This window comes from Phyllostomus hastatus, unplaced genomic scaffold (genome assembly GCF_019186645.2).
Source record: "Phyllostomus hastatus isolate PE091 unplaced genomic scaffold, TTU_PhHast_1.1 phas_contig_432, whole genome shotgun sequence".
NCBI lineage: Eukaryota > Metazoa > Chordata > Mammalia > Chiroptera > Phyllostomidae > Phyllostomus > Phyllostomus hastatus.
Genome location: NW_025333880.1, coordinates 3737099 through 3758429, shown reverse-complemented (window position 1 = coordinate 3758429; position 21331 = coordinate 3737099). Strand labels below are relative to the sequence as shown.

At 35.9% G+C, this 21331-nt stretch overlaps 1 protein-coding gene across 1 annotated transcript in view; it reads left to right on the top strand.

The window, feature by feature from the left end:
• Positions 1-21331, top strand: part of LIN7A (lin-7 homolog A, crumbs cell polarity complex component) — a 142594-nt gene that overhangs the window by 36497 nt on the left and 84766 nt on the right. Inside the window, exon 2 of the mRNA XM_045845018.1 lies at positions 6108-6226. Within this exon, the coding sequence (XP_045700974.1) occupies positions 6108-6226 (119 nt within the window). The remainder of the gene's footprint in view (positions 1-6107; positions 6227-21331) is intronic.

The window sequence follows — 21331 nt, the reverse complement described above, 5'->3', positions numbered from 1 at the left end:
CAAGATTCACATCCTAATTCAGTAACTTACTAGCACCTTCCCTGTAGAAGTACTTTTTTATCCCATGGGTCTCACTTTCTTTTTCTGTAAAATGGGGATGATAATAGTTCCTACCTCATAGTGCTGTAAAGAGAAGGAAAATGTTTAGATCAATCCCACACTAAACACTGTATGTGACAACAATTAGTATAATGAGTAACATTGCTGTTAGAATCTCCAGGGTGTACCTTGAGAGTCCGTATCAGTGATTCTCAACGTAAGCACACATTACAACCAGTGGGAGCTCTGAAAACCCTGATGTCCAGGCCGTACCCCAGAGCGATGAAATAAAAAATATATACGGGAAGGATCTCGGTATCTGGTTTTCAGCTTTTTTTTTCCCAGTGCCTCCAGGTGATTCCAGTGGACAGACAAGGCTGAGAACCATTCCTCCATAGCATTTAAAAGCTCTCCAGGTGGTTCGGTTTGGATGATAAATAAGTACTGAGAGAGGTAGACAGACATCCCTTGTTTTCTTGCACTTCACTTTATTGAGCTTCACAGATGTTGTTTTTTTTTTTCCTACAAACTGAAGGCAAGGCCCTCCACCAGCAAAAAGATTATGACTCTTTATTGTGACACTTGCTTTACTGTAGTGGTCTGGAACCTAACTCGAAATACCTGTGAAGTATGCCTATGCTGGCAAGTGGGTAGGGGTTAATGTTTATTGAGAGAAGAAAGATTAAAAGCTCAGCCTCTGACCAAGAAGGCCGGCAGAGCACAGAGCTATTATAAAAGTACTAAATGGTGAAGGACAAGGCTGCTAAAAGAAAAGCTGTGGCTGGAATAAAAATAAAAGGCACAGGGTTTAGAATCACTTAGGTTCAGATTCCAAACCCAGATCTCCTATTTCTTAACGAGATACTTAAATTCTCTGTAAGTCTCCATTTTTTTCCATTGCATAATGTGGATTTTTACTAACCCATAAGGTGGTTATAAGGATAAAATGAGTTAAAAGATGAAGCTTTTAGCATACAGTGACCTGCTGTATGGAGTACATGAAATAAAAGCTTATTGTTGCTTTTAGAAGAGAGGATTAATGGAATGCAGAATGCAAGAAAGAGTGAGGAGTCAAGGGTAATACCTAAGTATTTTGTTTAGATTAACGGATAAATGGTAGAGGTATGAACCAGAGAGCTGGCAGACAAAACGGGTTGGTTTCTTAGATCTTCATGCTTTTGTTGTTTGTAAGTCAGCCTCCCCAGTCTCCCTATCTAATATTCCTCCTCATCCGAGCTGTACTAGTAAGCCTAGACTTCTACATTAGTAACTGAATGTGGTGAAATAGTTCCATAAAATAAGTGTAAGGAAGTTCTGAATAAGAACCTTAAGGGAACTCACAAATATACACATACTTTGTTGCAATAGTTTTAAGAGCAAGTGTTTTGCTGACTTAAAGGCTTCTTTTGCAGCCTTTTAGAGCCAGGCCTTGCAGGTTTCTGGTACTTTTACAGAGTGAAAGGGAATCAGAATTCCATTTAGAACTGCCTTCTCATGTCCAGTTCGTCACTCACCACCTCTTTGCAGCACCAGCCAGGTCTGGGCTGGAGGGACCTAAACATCACTTTTTTTTTCCACTTTTGGTTTTCAGACTTATTTTTGGCCTTTAGCAACTGCTGTACATCTCATAACCTCGTAATGCTACACTCCCTTGCGTGGGTATGAGCAAGCTGGTTCAGGCGCAGGGAGGCACTGGTCCTCTGTTCTGTGCCTCTGATCAGATAGGCAGAGGCGACAGGCAGGTCACCAAGTCCGCTGACTGTGCATCCAGGAAAGAGATTCTTGTCTCCCTTCCTGCAGGCACCCCCAATGGCTACATTTGGTTCTGTTGGAACACTTCTCATTTATTTGATGAAAGGGAAGCAAAAGACCTAGTACCTTGTCCCAAGTTAATGATTTGCAATTCCCCGTGAATTTTCTTTCATCTCAAAAATATGTCTTAATAAGAATTGGAAACAGCCTATGGTGCACTGTAACCAGGCTGGCCCAGCTTTTAATGTCTTAATGGGGTGTGTCTGGATTCTTTGATGGCTCCTTTTTGAGCAGTATTTCTCAACTTTGGATGGTTGTAGAAATCATCTGGAAGCTTTAAAAAACATGATGAATAGATCCCACTTTTACAAGTTTTGACTTAATTGGTCTGGAGTACCAGGCTGGTTTAAAAACTCCATAAGAGATTCTCATGAGATGCCTTTGCTAAAGAATACTGCTTTAGAATGTAGGTGGTAACTAACACTAATACTTTCATTCATGGGCTTTTATTAATAATTCCAAGATTCTGGGAAGTATCTCATTCAGCATCCTGCTACAACAGAAAATCCAGAGTTCCTGTAATGCCAGGGCTGAAAGAACCCTAAAGGGTCATTTTACTTTCTCTCATAATGGGGTCTGTGAATCAACAGCTTCAGAATCACCAAGCATTTGTGTGTTTTTTTAAAGATTTTATTTATTCATTTTTAGAGAGGAGGGAAGGGAGAATGAGAGGGAGAGAAACATCAATGTGTGGTTGCTTCTCATGCATCCCCTCCTGGGGACCTGGCCTGCAACCCAGGCATGTGCCCTGACTGGGAATCGAGCCAGAGACCCCTTTGGTTCGCAGGCCAGTACTCAATCCACTGAGTCACACCAGCCAGAACCAAGCATTTGTTTAAGAGGTAAATTTGTGAGCCTTATTTTCCCACCTCCCGAATCAATCTCTTTAAACTGGAGTTGAAGCATCAGGAACCCACATTTTAATAAGTTCACCTAGATTATTCTTGGGCACACTCATAATTTAGAACCATCAATCTCTATCAGAGCTTCTCAACCCTGACTGCACATTAAAATCACATAGAGTCTATAAAAATAGCCATGCCAACTAGGCCAGTTGTTCTCAACCTTGGCTGAACTTGAGCATCACCTGGAGGAGGTCTTTAAAGAACCTCATGCCTAGACACCACCCTGTGCCAATGACATCAGAGTCTCTGGGGGTGGAACTCAGTTGTCTGTGATTTCTAAGGCTCCCCAGGTGATATTAATCTGTACCCAAGCATGAGAACCACTGTTCTGAATATTCTGGTTTAATTTGTTTGGGGTGAGTTCCAGGCACTAATCATTTTTAAATGTACTCCAGATCATTTCAATGTGCAGCCAAGGTTCAAGAGTCATCAATATCAGATTTTCAGCTTTTCTGAAGTTCCCCCAGTGTAGTTACCCAATACCCTTTAGCCTACAGATTGAGCCTTGCCCCACACCAGACCCAATCCAGTTTTGACCAAGGCTGCTGGTCTGGTCTCACGAGAGTAATGTGTCCATCTAGAGGTAAACCTCTAATCCCTGCCTTTCTGAGCCAGTCTCATTCATTAATCAATCATTCATTCAACATATATATGTATATATACACATATATATATGTAATTTTGTTGTTAAATACTCTGCACTGAACTAGGGATACAATGACAAATAAAATATTGTCCCTGACAGGTCAAGAAGCTTATAGATTTGCAAGGGTATCTTTTATTTTGCAAACAGATATTTCAGAGAGTAGTAATTATTACAATGGATAAGCAGACAGAGACCTGTAGGGATACAGATATGATAGCAACTAAATATGCCATAGAGAATCAGGGAAGACCTGTCTACAGAGATGCGATTGAAGCCAAGTCTTCCCTACATGACCTAAAACACCCTCTGTGATGTGATTTGTCTCCAATTCATCTCTTGCTACTCTTGCTCTGGTTTCAAATCTCAGTCATACTGAGCTCCTCTCTGTTTCCAAATGCCCACTCTCTCTTGGTAAGACTCCAATCTGCATTTATTTTCCTGGAATATTCCACCCATTTTCCCCACCTACACTTCCTACCTACACACTGTTTAGCTGTTATTACTGCCACAAAGACGTCTTCTCTTGACTTTATGGATGATGATAAATATCTTTGTCATACATCCATGCACTGACTTGTAGTTCTTTTATACCACATGCCCACTTTATTGCATGTCTGTGATCCCTCAAATCTGTAAGTTCTACAAAAGCTAGAGCAACTTGCTGTCTCCTTTACCACTGTATGTCCCCTGCACAGCAGAGTTCCCGGCACTCCTAGATGAATAAATGAATTGCATTTCAGGGATAGGGGATGATCAACGTGCAGAGCCACAGAGGCATGAATTCTGTGGCATGTCCTAGAACAACAAAAATTTTGGGTGGCCAAAGTATAAGATGGGCAGAAGGAGGTTTCTAGAGATGAGTTGGAAGAGGCCAGTTGTTAAGAGCCTTGTATGTACCCCTAGGCTGGTCTGAACTTCACCCTGTAAGCAGTGGGAAGCCAGAAAAGGTTTTATGGGGGGGAGTATAATAGACATTTATCATCCAGAACAATCATTCTGGAAGCAGTGTGGAGGATGGACTGAAAAAGAAAAGGTTAATTTAAAGAACTATTAGAAGATGTTCAGTACTACAGGTAAAAATAAATAAATACATAAAGGCCTCTTTGAAGTGAGGAAGTGAAGGGGCTCCATTCAAAAAGCGTTTTTGAGAAAAAAACCCACAGTACTTGCTGACTAACTGCTGAACTTGAGCATCACCTGGAGGTTGATGTGAATGTGGGGGATGATACTATGGCCTAGCATGGGAGACAGGCTGGGGATGCTGTAACAAAAACGTGGAGTATAGGAAGAGAAGAGCTAGTTTCAGGATTTAAAAAATAGCTCATTTTTAAACACATTGAGAGTTTGATATATCTGAGGAAGTCTAGGTATAGAGTCTTGTGCTGTTAGAAAAGGATAAAATTCTTAGCTTGGTACCTTATTGATTGTGGATATGGCTGGTATTGTCCAATTGACTATGCTCACTTCTAGTTTATGTACAAAAGACAAATTTTTGAAACTGGCAGTGTCATATTGATTTCATGATTTGTGCTTTTTGGGGGCCACAATTGGCAATATGTCAAGGGAAATCCTTCAGTTAAGTCACTTATTGGTTATATTCTTTGTTTAGATCCATACACACTTATGAAAATCCCACCTGAATTCTGAGATGGTAACGATTTTATTTTAGGTAGCTATGCAGTTATATTCCTTTCTCCTTTAGTGGTGAGGTCAGAAAGGAAGTGTCTTATTCTTGTTAAAGTTAATACCATGTCTAATAGGAACACATTTGAGTGGATGGATGAATGGATGAATTTATAATCTAATGGCAGGGATATGGAATACTTTCTGGAACTAAGCACTTAGGAATTGAAAAGTTATTCTATACATAAATGCCTAGGTGACTTTTCAGTGAGTTATTGACTATATACAGCAACACATGTAGAAAAGATTACTATAGGAATTTTTAAAATGGTATTTCTTTGTATTGTGTTCTCTTGGCAATTTTAAAGCTATGGCTACACAAAACCAACCTGGGAATTTTAAAGCTATGGCAATAAAAAACTATGTTTCTTTATACATTAACCTTTGATATTGTTGAATGAAAGAAAGGCATTTAAATTAATTGTTATTAAAATCTCTTTTGCTTGGTACTGTCCTGGGGCCTGGAATAGCACCATGTCTGTTCATTGGAGAAAGCCCATTAATTAACTAATTCATTTTCAAATATTTATCCACTGTGTGATACCAGACTCGGGATGCAGTGATGGTCAAACCAGATAAATTCCTGCCCTCTAGGAATTTATAGACAAGTTTAAGGGATGCACATTAATCAAATCATTATACTAATAAATGTAGAATTACAGATAAGTATGGTATAGTTCTGGAAAAATCAAACTGAAAAAAATCTCAGAAGTAAAATTGACAGGACTCATTTGGTTATTGAGGTATCAGAATAAATAAAAGACATGTTTCCTGATTTTTTTCTGAAAGAATATTCAAACTAATTTATGTAACAGAAATATCATCTATGAAACATCAAAGAAGATGCATTCAGTGACAAGTTGTCTGAAAGATTAGATCAATAAACTATAAATTGTAAATTCTGATTTTGCAGTTAATTCTACTTTATTTTCATTGTTACCATTCAGTTGGAATAATGATACTTTGCTGATGAGACACAGTTCACTCTAGATCTTTACATTTTGATTTTTTTTTCCTTTTAGATGTTGCCAGAGCCATTGAATTACTGGAAAAACTACAGGAATCTGGAGAAGTACCAGTGCACAAGCTACAGTCCCTTAAAAAAGTGCTTCAGAGTGAGTTTTGTACTGCTATTCGAGAGGTACGAAACCAAGATTCTAATAACTGTGTCAGCCATACATACATCTTCTGAATGGAAAACATGTCTTTTCCACACGAATAGTTGAAGTAGTTAAGACTGGAACTACCTCTTTGCCTTCTGTTTTTAGCTCCTTGGACAGAGGATAAAATATAATTTAGTCTGCTAAATTCTTAAATTAGATCCAGTCCAGATTTATACAGTCATGTAAATCCAAATGTTGGTCTTACGGTACCAGTAAAGTGACTGCCTTATTAGCAGGTAACTTTTACATGTAGTTTAAACTAATTAGTGGTCACATAAAGTCATCTGGAAATTCAGTTGGAAAGAATCATAATTAATGAGGGCTGAGATTTTCTTAAAAGAACATTCAGCCAAATCTTTCACAGACAAATCCAGAAGAGTAACTTCTGACTGACTAAAGTTACAGTTTTCCAAACTAGACATTACTGTCTCGTGCAGCAATTTTCAATCCTTTTCACCTTGTGCCATGCATAAACTAATTATGAAAATTCTGCTGCACACCAAAAAACATTTTTTTTGCCAATCTGAGAGAAAAATAGGTATAATTTTTGTTGATTTACAAAAAAAGAGTAGAAATTACCTACTCTTTCAGCTCCAAAGTGACTTTTTAAAAAAATCAGGTGCCTATACTTATATATAAGGATTTCTAACAGCAATTAAGCAATCAGATATAACATTATGAAAAGTGACCAATAAGATGCAACTCTATTCTATAGCCTATACATTTATGGTTCAAAATAGGGCATTTACACTGCATGGCTATTATTGTGTTGGCTGTTGTCATTTTTTTAATTTGGCAATCTAAGGCAAAAGAGGTGACTGCCCCTGACTAAATACTCAGGTATTGCATTTTTGTTTTAAAAATTGTCATGGCACATTGGTTGAAAATCACTGGTCTCGTGCAATAATGAGAAATCTCTGAATAGGCTGTATGCCCTTCTAACAAATCTTTGTAATGCTTTCTTGACTAATGGTTTTAAGATTCTTAAGGTGAAACAAGTGTGTAGTAATGATTATTTGAATTTTATATTGACTTGTGGTGGAATTGACTTGCCAACTAATGAATTTAATTGTTTTTTTTAAAGATTTTATTTATTTATTTTTTAGAGAGGGAAGGGAGGGAGAGAGAGAGATAGAGATAGAGAGAGAGAGAGAGAGAGAGAGAGAGAGAGAGAGAGAGAGAGAGAGAGAGAAACATCAATGTGCGGTTGCTGGGGGTTCTGGCCTGCAACCCAGGAATGTACCCTGGCTGGGAATCGAACCTGGGACACTTTGGTTCCCAGCCCGCACTCAATCCACTGAGCTACGCCAGCCAGGGCTTTGAATTTAATTGTTTACAAGAGAGTTCATACTCTGGTTTCTCCTTAGATCATATAAATCTTTCGTCTTTTACAAGAGAATTCACTTGAGAGATATACACCATATGCTTTCTGAATAAGATGATATTCAGTAAGCCCATCACCCCTTCCCCATCAGATACTAAGAAATAATTCTCTCCTTATCTTTAATCTTTGGCATTTTAATTATTATGTGTCTTGGTGTGGTTCTCTTTGTGTCCATCTTCTTTGGGACTTTCTGTGCTTTCTGGACTCGTATGTCTATTTCCTTCACCAAATTAGGGGAGTTTTCTTTCATTATTTTTTCAAATAAGTTTTCAATTTCTTTTTCTTTCTCTTCTCCTTCTGGCACCCCTATGATTTGAATGTTGGTACATTTGAAGTTATCCCAGAGGCTCCTTAGCCTACCCTTTTTCTTTTGGATTCTTTTTTTTTTCCTTGTTGTTTTGATTAAATGTCTTTTTCTTCCTTATATTCCAAATCATTGATTTGGTTTTCAGTTTTATGCACTCCACTGTTGATTCCCTGTAAATGTTTCTTTATTTCATATAGTGAAACCTTCATATCTGCCTGGATCTTTCTTATGCTGTTGAGGTGCCCATTGAGTTCTTTGAGCATCCTAATAACCAGTGCTTTGAACTCTGTGTTTGGTAGATTACTTATCTCCATTTTGTTTAGTTCTTTTTCTGGAGTTTTGCTTTTTTTTTCATTTACATCATATTTCTTTGTCTCTTCATTTTTGGTGGCCTCCCTATCTTTGTTTCTATATATTAGGCAGAGCTACTTTGACTCCCTGTGATAGTAGCATGGCCTATTGCAGATAAGCACACAGGTAATTTGGATGGGGCAGAGCCATAGGTAACCACCAAGGTGGGGCAACCCATGTGAACCAGGTTTTGGAGTCTCAGATATGGTGTCTCACCACTGTGTGGCTCTGTGTGGGAGAGGGCTCAGGTACATACAGCATCACAACCCAGCGACTGGTTTGCCCGGCCCTGGTGAACACCTAAGGCTCCACCCTTTACTGTGTAACAGGCATGTCAATAGAAAAAAAATGGCCCAAGTGAAAGAACAGATCAAACCTTCAGAACAAATACAACTAAGTGATGAAGAGATAGCCAACCTATCACATGCACAGTTCAAAGCACTGGTGATCAGGATGCTCACAGAATTGGTTGAATTTGGTTGCAAATTAGATGAAAAAAATGAAGGCTACACTAAGTGAAATGAAGGAAAATACACAGGGAACCAATAGTGAGGGAAGAAAACTGGGACTCAAATCAATGGAGTGGACCAGAAGGAAGAAAAAAACAACCAAATAGAAAAGAATGAAGAAATAAGAATTCAAAAAAGTGAGGAGAGGCTTAGAAACCTCCAGGACATTTTTAAACGTTCCAACAGCCAAATTATAGGAGTACCAGAAGGGGAAGGGGAAGAGCAACAAGTAGAAAAGTTATTTGAACAAATAATAAAGGAGAACTTCCCCATCTGGCAAAGGAAATAGCCTTCTAGGAAGTCCAGGAAGCTCAGCGATTCCCAAAGAAGTTGGACCCAAAGAGAAACACACCAAGGCATATCATAATTACATTACCCAATGTAATCCCAATGCTGAATCCTAGAAATAGCACGAGATAAGGGGATAGTTACCTACAAAGGAGTTCCCATCAGACTGTCAGCTGATTTCTCAAAAGAGATCTTGCAGGCAAGAAGGGGCTGGAAAGAAGTATCCCAAGTCATGAAAGGCAAGGACCTACATCCAAGGTTGCTCTATCCAGTAAAGCTTTCATTTAGAATGGAAGGGCAGGTAAAGTGCCTCTCAGATAAGGTCAAGTTAAAGGAGTTCATCATCACCAAGCCCTTACTATATGAAATGTTAAAGGGACTTATCTAAGAAAAAGAAGATAAAAAGCATGTATGGTAAAATAACAACAGACTCAAAATTATTAACAACCACACCCAAACCAAAAACAAACTAAGCAAACAACTAGAACAGGAACAGAACCACAGAAATAGAGATTACATGGAGGGTTAGCAACAGGGGAGTGGGAGGAGAAGAGAGGGGGAAAAGTTACGGAGAATAAGTAGCATAGATGGTAGGTAGAAAATAGACAGGGGGAGGGCAGGAATAGTATGGGAAATGTAGAAGCCATAGAACTTATATATATATGACACATGGACATGAACTAAAGTGGTGGAATGTGGGTGGGAGAGTGTGTGCAGGGTGGAGGGGAGTAAAGGGGGGAAAATGGGACAACTGTAATAACATAATCAATAAACTATATTTTAAAAAGAAAATCAATCAACTCCATTGGAATCTGTAATTCTACAACAGTAGGATTGTTAAGAAATATTCCAGTTCTCTTCTTGTCAGCACATGTCACCACTGGATCTCCCCACCCTCCTTAAAGCTACAGATGATTGTGGCAGTGCTGTTGCTAAGGAAATATGAGTGGAAGTGATTTGAGCCATTTTATCATAGAAGCCTTTGAATCAGGGCATGAATTCCTAATGTTTTTCTGTTTGCTGTGATACTGGTGATGTTTTATAAGAAAAAAATATCAATTAGCCTGGATTGCAGAGTGAGAAAATGAGAACTATAAGCTTTAGCCAATCTTTTACTAACATGATGCCTGAGCAAAAATAAACTTTCATTAACCTAAGCCTCCAAGATAGTGGGGTTATTGTACCGCAGCATAACCCAAGCTATTCTGACTGATAATACACAACCATCGAGCCAGATTTACCTTGGATAAAGGCTATAGGCGATATCAACATTGTAATTGCTGTAAAACAAAATTAATTTTTAAAAACCTATGTTGTATGTTTAGTAAGCTGTGATAAATCTTATAAAAACTACATGAAATTGATAACCAATGTCAATACATGTGCCCATTAAATGGTTCATAAATTTTTAAATTTTGACACACTTGGATCACAGATTATGTTTGCTTCTAGATTATCTCCCATTTGCTCCTTCTCTTATTTTTTTTCTCTTTGAGGAAAGTCCAGACTTTAAGAATGATTTTGACAATATGGGTTGGTTCACAGTAAACCAGCATAGTATGGAATCTGGAAACCTTTCATAAGATGAGAATTTAAGGACTTGGAGATATTTAGCCACAAAAAGAAAAAAGTAATGTTTAATATGGTACTTGTCATTTATTACTTGGTAGGATAATGGAACAGGGAAGTAATCATGCTAGACCACTCAATGATAAATAGAAGAATGCAGATAATGAAAGATAATTAGCAACATCCAGGAATGAGCTCACTTGTAGTGTAGGAAGTTTCCCATGACAACAGTAGAGGTTCAATGGTCATATTTCAGATCTCTTTAGAGCAAGTGTTTTGGGGGACTTTTTTACATTTTATTTTAATTAAATTTACTGGGTGATAATGGTTAATAAGAGTATATAGGTTTCAAGTACTCATTTCCATGATACATCATCTGTCTATTATATTGTGTGCCCACCACCCAGAATCATCTCTTATACTTGAGCCCCCTTACCCTTTACTTTCCCCTCTTCCCTCTGGTAACCACCATACTGTTGTCTGTGTCTTTGAGTTCTGTTTATTTTTCTTGTTTGTTCATTTGATGCTTTCAGTTTTTATCCTACATATGAGTGAAATCATGATTCTTAACTTTTTCTCTGTGACTTATTTCACTTAGCATAATATTATCAAGATACATCCCTTATGGTCACAAATGATAGTATTTTACTTTTCTTATGGCTGAGTAGTATTCTATTATATGTACCACATCTTCTTTGTCCAATCATCTAGTGAAGGATACTTCAGTTGTTTCCATGTCTTGGCCACCCTGAACAATTCTGCAGTGAATGTAGGAGTGCCTAAAACTGTAAATAAATGTTTTCAAATTTTTCGTGTACATACCCACAAGAGGGGTTGCTGGTAACTCTATTTTTAATTTTTTGAGGAGCCTCCATACTGTTTTCTGTAGTGGCTGTACTAGTTTACATTCCCACCAGCAGTGACTGAGGGTTCCTTTTTCTCCACAACCTCTCCAGCACTTATTACTTGTCTTGTTGACAATAGCTATTCTAACAGGTGTGAAGTGGTAGCTCATTGTAATTTTGATTTTTATTTCCCTAATAGCTAGTGAAGTTGAGCATCTTTTCATATATCTGTTAGCCATTTGTATGGCCTCTTGGGAGAAGTGTGTGTTCAGGTCCTCTGATCATTTTTCAAATGGATTGTTTGTTTATTTGGTTTTGAGTTGTATGAGTTCTTTGTATATTTTGAATATTAACTCCTTATTGAGGATGTTTGCAAATATCAACTTCCATGTGGTTGGTTGCTTTTTTTGTTTTGGTTGTCAGTTTCTTTTGCTCTATAGAGCTTTTTACTTTGATATAATCCCATTCATTTATTTTTGCCTTTACTTTCCTTGCCTTTGGGGTCAAATTAAAAAAATACTCTCTATGACCAAGGTCCATAAGCTTAGCACCTATGTTTTCTTCTATATAATTTATTGTGTCAGTCCTTATATATAGGTCTCTGATTTATTTAAAATTTATTTTTGTACGTGGGGACAAACAATAGTCTAGTTCTGTGACTTACAACCTTTTATCTCATGGCACACACAAACTAATTACTAAAATCCTGACAAAAAATAGATATAACTGAGTCATTCATACCAGATAGCAAATATTGTGTTGACCACTGTCATTTGTTTTTAATTTGACAATCTAAGGGAAAAGAGGTTAGTACCCCTGATTAAATAGCCAAGTATTCCAAGTTTTAAAAATTCTTGCAGTGTGCTGTGCCACACCAGTTGACTATTGGCTTGTCAAGTTTCATTCTTTTGTGTGTGGCTTTCCAATTTTCCTGGTATCATTTTTGAAACGGCTTTCTCTTCTTTATTGTATGTTTTTGGCTCTTGTATCAAAAATGATTGTCCGATAAATGTGGGTTTAATTTAGGCTTGCAGTTCTGTTCCACTAGACTATGTGTCTGTTTTCTGCCAATACCATGCTGTTTGGATTATTGTCACTTTGTAGTATAATTTGTAGTCAGGAGTAAAGCAGTGTGATACCTCCAGATTTGTTCTCTGTTCTCAGGTTTGCTTTGTCTATTTGGGGTCTTTTGTGATTCTATACAAATCTGGTGGGAGCATTTTTTGTTCTATTTCTTTAAATAACATCATTTGGATTTTAAATAACATTCTGGGATTCATGAACACAGAATATTTTTCAATTTTGATGTTTCTTTTTCCATCTCTTTTAATGATGCTGTGTGGTTTTTAGGATATAGGTCCTTCACATCCTTTGTTAAGGTTATTCCTAGGTATTTTATTCTTTTTGTTGCAATTGCAAAAGGAATTGTTTCTTTTCATTTCTTTTGATGAAATTTTGTCAGTGTATAGGAATACAGTGAATGTTTGTACATTGATTTTGTATACTGCAACTTTACTATATGTATTTATTTATTGTTTATAATAGGTTTTTGGTGGAATCTTTGAGGTTTTCTTTTCTTTTTTTAAAAAATCTTCACCTGAGGATAAATTTATTGATTTTAGAGAGGAGAGAGAGAGAAACCAGTGATGTGAGAAAGAAACAATAGTTGGTTGCCCCCCATATGTGCCCCAACCAAGGATCAATCCCACAACCAAGGTATGTGCCCTGACTGGGAATTGAACCTGCAACCTTTTTTGTACAGAATTATGCTCCAACCAGCTGAACCCCCTGGATAGGGCATGGGGTTTTCTACATAAAGAATCATGTAACCTACAAAAAGTGATACTTTCATGTCTTTCTTCCCAAATTGGATGCCTTTTATTTCTTTCTCGTGCCTTACTGCTCTGGCTAGGACTTCCAGTTATATGTTGAATAGGACTGATGAGAGTGGACATCTTTGTCTTGTTGCTGATCTTAGAGAGAAAGTTTTTAGTTTTTCACCATTGAGTATGATAATTAGCTGAAAGTTTGTCATATATGACCTTTATTATGTTGAGGTACTTTTCTTCTATACCCATTTTACTGTTTTAACCATAAATGGATGTTGTATCTTATCAAATGCTTTTTCTGCATCTATTGGCATGATCATATGATTTTTATTTTTTAAAAGATTTTATTCATTTATTTCTAGAGAGGGAAAGGGAGGAAGAAAGAGAGGGAGAGAAACATCAATGTGTGGTTGCCTCTCATGTGCCCTCTAGTGGGGATCTGGCACACAACCTAGGTGTATGCCCTGACTGGGGATCTAACCAGCAACTGTTTGGTTTGTAGGCCCACAGTCAATCCACTGAGCCACACCACCCAGGGCTGATACGATCATATGATTTTTTTATTCTTTATTTTGGTAATGTGGTGTATTATGTTGATTGATATGCATATGTTGAACTATCCTTGAATGCCTGGACTGAACCCCACTTGAAAATGGTGTATTATTTTTAAATGTATTATTGTATTTGATTTGCTAATACTTTGTGTAGGACTTTTGCATATGTATCCATCAGAGATATTGGTCTGTAGTTTTCTTTTTTGTGTGTTATCCTTACCAGTTTTTGGTATCAGGTTTATGTTGCCCTTGTAGCATGTGTTATCAAGTATTGCCTCTTCAACATTTTTGGAAGAGGTTGGGAAAGATAAATATCAAATCTTCAGTAAATGTTTGGTCTTGGACGTTTACTTTTTAGAAGTTTTTGATGGTTGTTTCAATTTCCCCACTGTCGATCAGTCTGTAACCTTTTTTCTAATTTCTGATTTTGTTTGAGTTCTTTCTCTTTTCTTCATAGTGAGTTTAGGCAGAAGTTTGTCAAATTTATTAATCTTTTCAAAGAATCAGCTCTGTGTTGCATTAATTTTTTGCACAGTCTTTTTTGTTCTTTCTTTCACTTAATTCTGCTCTAATTTTTCTTCTATTTTTCTGCTGACTTTGGGCTGTTTTTGTCCTTGTTTTTCTACCTCTTTGAGATAGAATGTTGGGGTATTTACTTGGAATTTTTCTTGTTTCTTTAGATAGACCTGTTATAATATTGCTTTTGCTGTATCCCAACAGTTTTTTATGTTGTATTGTCATTCTCATTTGTCTCTATATAACTTTTGATTTCGCCTTCTATTTGTTCCTTGACCCAGTCAGTTTTTCAGAGTGCTTTGTTAACTCCATGTATTTGTGGGGTTTTTTGCTTCTTTTTTGCTTGGTTTCTATTTTGAAAACATTGTGGTCAGAGAATATGCTTGGTATGATTTCAGTCTTCTTAAATTTGTTAAGGCTAGTTTTGTGTCCTGACATGTGGCCTATCCTTGAGACTGTTTTATGTGCACTAGAAAATAATGTGTAATCTGAGGTTCGGGTTTGAAAGACTCTGTAAATGTCAATTTTGACCATTTGATCTAATGTGTCATTTAAGGTCGATATTTCTTTATTGATTTTCTGTTTGTATGATCTATCTAGAACTGTCATTGCGTGTTAGGTCCCCTACTATGGTTTAGTTTTTTTGTCAGTTTCTCCCTTTAGTCTGTTAGTAGTTCTTGATATATTTCAGCTCCTTGAGTGGGTGCATGTACATTGAGAAGTGTTATGTTTTTTGATGTACTGTACCCTTTATCATTATAAAATGATCATCTTTGTCTCTTGTTGTTAACCTGTTTTACCTTGAAATCTATTTTGTCTGATACAAGTATGGCTACACCTGCTTTTCTGTGGATGCCATTTGCTTGGAGAATTGTTTTCCATCCTTTCACTTTGAGTCTACCTTTGTCTTTGCAGCTTTGATGTGTCTCCTGAAGGCAGCAGATGATGAGTTTTGCTTTTGGATCCCATCTTCCACTCTGTGCCTTTTTATTGGTGGATTCAGTTCTTTTACATTTAGGGTAATTATCGATGTATAAAGATTTCTTATAGCTATTTTATCTTTTGTTTTCTGGTAGCTCTGTGCATTCATTGTTTTTTTTCCTTTTGTATTTCTGTCTTTTGTTTTTGTTTGGTAGTATTCTATACTTTTTCCCTCTGTATTGTCTTTTTTAAAGTTATATATCTTTGTGTGTGTGTGTAATTACCATTAGGTTTATGTAAAATAAACTTTCATATATACAGTATTCCGTGTTCTTCTGAACGCAGCTAATCTTCATCCCCCTTTGCAAATTCGGATCTTTACTCCCTCCACTTTTATGGTTTTTGTTGTCACAAATTATCCCTATTTATGCTGTGAGTTCATTTCTGAGTTGCAGTAGCTATCGTCTGCTTCCTCTTTTTTAATGCTATTACCTCTTTCAGCCTTTATGCAATGTTTAAGTGTATAGTACCTATTCTAAAAAAAGGTTGTAATATTCTGCTCCTGTCATAGTTTTGTGACCTTTTGTTCTTTGTTTCAGGTAGAACAACTCTCTAAGAGCAAGAGTTTTTAACTTAAGGTAATATAGAGGCTTCATGTTGTAGGCGAAGTACAAGCAAATACACACACACACACACACACACACACACACATATGAGCAAATATATGTGTATATAAAGCATAGATATATATTTGTATTATTTTTTTCTTTCCTTTGTATACAAAAATTATAGCAAAATATGTTTTTAGTGTTTTACTTTAAACGTGAACAGAGTGGCATGGATCTGTCATGTAAAATTAGCATCCACTCTTTGTATAGTGACATCTGGAATAGCATTGCAGTCATCACAATTAACAGTAATGTATCAGGTATTATGTTTATGTATATCTCTTTCTATGCATATTGAACTTAGCTTAAGCTGGGAGATGACAAAAAAGGGAAAGTTTGATGGCTCTTAACATTTCCTTTGATTTTATTTGCATTGCTAAATGTGATTGGTCACAAAAGCTGGACTGTTTCTTGTGTGCTAGGTTTGCTGCCAGCAAGAAGTCAAAAAAGCTTATTTTTCAGATTCCTGAAAATATACCATACAATATAGAATTTTCATTTTCTGGAGAAAAAGTCCAATTTTAAATGAGTAAAAATTTACCACAACTTGCATTTGCCCCAACATGTCTTGAGACATTTCCCAGCAAAGGTACCATGGAGAAAACCTGATTAAATAATGTATCATAGAAATGTTTGAACTGGTTCATGGCTCAGAACAACAGCAACACAAAAATAAAAGAGCGGCTGTGTTCACTTGATATAACCTACTTCTGAACTCTGACATTTTGCTGATGTTTTGAAGCCAGTTATAGTCAAAATAACAGCTGTGCTATTCCCACTCAGCATGAAATTTGATGAAAAATATGATTGTTTCAGTAAAACTCTGATTCTTATCTATCATGTGAATGCTTATGACCTATTATGTGCATCAGAAAGAGGGGGAGAGAATGACAGAGAGAGCGAGCGAGCATGCACACCCCATGGACACTTTAAGGGCCAGGTTGTTCTAACAGTGAAAAGTAGTTTTGTTAAACAAAACTCCAAGTGGAAGAATAATTTTGATACTATATGTGCATGTGAAGTACATATGGAGTTTCTGGGTCCAACATCCAGCTTGATTACTCTGGTGAAGACAGAGGTTCTGCTTTTCATAGATACTTAAAACTTTCAGCATGCATTAGTGGCAAAGACTCTGAAAATTATATTAAAAGATGCCTTGCCTGCTCTGTGAAAAGTGGTCTGGTAATTTTACAGCCAGAGCCTGGAACCTGTATTTTCAAGTTTTTATTTAAAAATGGAACAAAATGTGTTCTTTTTACTGTCAAATGTTTCTCGGTTTTCCAAGAAACATTTGTGTTAATGTGTTTGGGTGAACTCAGGTAGGAAATTTTACTTTAATTATTTATTTTTTAAGTAAAGGATTGCTGTATCTTTGAACAATTTAACAAGAGAAGTTTATCAGTGGCTTCTCTTTCTTGCAGATGTTGGAAGACTAGTGGCTAGATTCCAGATTTGCTGATCTTGTATGGTAGCTGCTGGAAACAACTGCTATTTTGGAGGGAGACATTAGAACTCAAAGTGTGTGTTCAGTCCTGAAAGATGGATATCTGTGAGGGAAAGGGGGTTGAAAAGGAGAAAGCCTTGTCAATTTATCCATGGGAAGTATCTACAATGGGAAAGACTATAAAACTCTTTTAAGTGTTACTTCTGCTTAGATGATTTAAAATTGAAACAGTATTCAAACGTCTTCCTTGCTGACACAGGCTGTATTGTTGATGCCAACCTTTCCAAAAATAACTTCATTGACTTTTAGTAGAACCTGAATTCAACTTGAAGTATCTTGCAGAAAAGTCAGGCGTCTTGACATAAGTGTACTCTGCTCTGATAGGGAATTTAATTCTGTTTGCTACTGAAACGATGTGAACTACAATTTTGAACAGCCAGTGACTCAAAATTGATTGAGCACTAAAAATGCCATTAATATTTCCATGTAAAAGATACCTTCAAATTTTAATTTCTTCTAAACCAAATAAAGCAACCTTTTTATTAAAATATGTTTTAAGCAGACACAGAGTTTTCTTTCTATATGATTCAGTTAATTTGGAATTATTTTTTCCAGGAAGTAGCCATTAATGTTTACAAAAAAAAGTCATATAATCCTTTGCAATATGTGAAGTAACTCAATTTCAAAGGCAAAAAATGTCATGAATAATTACACACAAGTGTGTTTCTCTTGAAATAACACTATGACTTCATTAGATTCTCAAGAGAGTCCATAATATCTTTTCCCATCCCTACCTCCAATTCCCAAATTGAAGACTACTCCCTAATAAGGGATTCTAGTATTAGTTGGGATTATTTGAATAGTTGGTTTCTATCTCTAAGGTCCTTTCAAGTCTCTTGAATCTGTAGTTACATAGCAACTAATCTATGTGGGTTTTCTTCTGTGTATAGATTACATGGCATTATGTATGACTGAGCATGTATGGGTGGTAGGAATATGAGAATATGTGAGACTGTGTAGAATGGGAAGGAGAGACAGAAACTATGAATATTTTTAAACTCATAAAAATAATAACAAAAAATAAACATGGTCATTTCATTGAGCTTTTGGAGAATATAATGTATAATTGTATGGCAGGAAATCACAAAACCAAAATGACTATATCATTCACTGAAAACAGAATTTTTATACTATACAGTTCTATTTCAGCAACTTTTTCAGAGAAAAGATGCATTTTTATAATGTGAGGCATGTTTATATCATCAATATCACTTTCTGGTAGCAAGAACAGGGTCTGGTGGCACAAATCATCTTAGACTGTAATTGCACTAATGGGTCATTGATCTTAAAGATATCTAAACAAAGCTTCACAAATAGTCATAATGACTCTGAAGGCTGTTAGTGTCCCTGTTGGGTAAATACTCCACTTGAGCTTTTCTATTTGCTATTACAAATGATAAAATAAACAGTACATCTTTCCAGAAGCTTATAATTACATGTACTTACACAGTAGTTTAAAATAATAGAGTTCTCAGAGAAGTTGAATTTTATATCAGTCAAATAAAGTGAACATTCTGTCTTCTGTTGACATCATAAAACTGGAAATCAGAACCTCTGTTTTTGGCACATGCATGACAACTGTTTTTTTTTTCCCCAGCGAACAAGTCATTTAACCTTTTCTTGCTTCAGTATTACCAACATATATGGAAACAAATCCATTTATACCAACCATTTAAAATGAATCTTAAGTTGCAGATAGGCATTTTTAACAAGCTTGCTATTATCTGTCAGTGTTATGTGCGCATAGAAAAGGAAGTGAAATGAGTGTCACCCATAATTCAAATGTATGAAAGGCAATTATTAACTTTCTACCTTCTTCCCTTCCTTTCTTCCTTTTTTTATTACAAGATTTAGAGCTGAAAACTGACCATTGCATGTGTATTCATCATTTCCTTGCTTTTTATATGGCCTATGTGCTTGTTTATTTTACTCAAATATACTATTTTAATTTAATCTGTGTAGAATGTTATAAAAAGTTATGCTGATGAAATCTTTGTAGATATGCTTTTACATTTAATATACTGCTAAGATTCCATTATATTTTTTGTATTGCTGCAGTTCATTTGTTTAGATTGTAGGGTGATATTCCATTGCCTAAATATTATCACAGTATTAATTCACTCTGCCACTGATAAGTATTTGAGTTGTTTCCAGGTTTCCCCTATGATCATCACAGCTGCTATTAAGATACACACATTTCCCATTAGGCGGCAAAGACTTCTCTTTGGTGTATAGCTAGACGTGGAATTTCTGGATCATTAAGTATAAAGATGTTCAACTTCAAGAGATACTGTCAAACAGTTTTCAAACAAACTCAACCATTCCATTTTATACTCCAACAAGTAGTACAGAAGTTGTGTATCCATATTACCTCTGACACTTTGCGTATAAGACATTTAATCTTTTACCAATGGAATATAGTAAAAGAGTTTCTAATTGTAGTCATTGTTTGTATTTAATTGATTAAATTGTTGAATATCTTGTAATTGTTCATATATGTTTATTTTTCTGTGAAACAGCTGTTGTATTTTTCTGCTGGTTTGTGCTTTTATATACTTTTCTATTTCTTTTATATATTCTTGTTACTAATTCTTTACTGGTGATGTAGTTAATATATTCTTCTACTTTGTGACATGTCTTTAAGATGTCTTCTATGAATATAACTCTTAACTTTAAATATTCACATTGTTTGTTTTTTAAATAATCAGGGGTTTTTGGTCTATTACTTAAGAAATACTTTTCTACCCCAATGCCTATAAGATATTCACCTATGTTTTCTACTACATGTAAAAACTTTATTTTGGATATTTTTACTCTTAATCCACCAAGAGTGAATTTTGTACATAGTGTGAAGTAGGGATTCACTGTTGGCTTTTGTCTATAAGGGTACTATTTCTAGTTCTATTAACTGATTAATCCATAAGTTTCTCCTGATCTGTGACATTATTATACACCAAAGACCATACACATGGGTCTGTTCTGGGTCTTCTGAGAAATGCAGTCAATTTATCTATTCCTTTATTACCGCCCTGCTTGCACATTTTGGGAGAGCCAAGGCAATGAGTGTTGAGTTGGGGCGGAGGGGTGGCAGCATGATTTTAACCCTAGTTAAGCTGTGATCTTAGCTTTTCTCTCATTAGGAGGTTTGTGAATGTTTATTGTGTGTGTAAAAGTAAATTAATAAAAGCAAGCATACATGAATACATGGACAATGATGAACACGTGCTATAAACTAAATGTTACAGTAACTCCAATTCTGTTTTTTCCACCCGAGGTCCAATCAAGAAGGAAGAAAAAAAAAGAACATAGTCTAATGTTATCAAGTAGAGAATAGTTTTTCATTTATGATTTGCGGGTCTCTTTCAGTTTCTTTCATGAAAGTTAATTAATGTTTTAAGTAGAGTCATGTGTCTTACTTGACTGAAGGTAGAGAGTGTTTCAATCATCACAGCAAAATTACCATCTAGCATAGTGTCTGTTAAATAATGAGCATTTAATAAATGTGTTGAATGTGTGAAGAAATTCATTAAGATGGCCCATCTTCAGTAGTAGACAAACACACTTTTTTCATAAGCCTTGAATTTTTAATGGGATTCTGAGCTCTTACAAATCCCAGTCAAAACATGATGACATCTCTAGTTTAGAATAAGATTTTACTTATACTAAAATGTCTCCCAACATTGAAAGGTAATATGTAAGTATTGTCAATTTTTTTTTACATTTAAAAAGTTGTTTCTAACTCTGACAACTGATTTGTAGTTAGAATAAAAATGTTAAGGTTTTTATGTATTTGTATACATTTGTATGAATGTGCAAATATGTTAACACATGAGTTTTC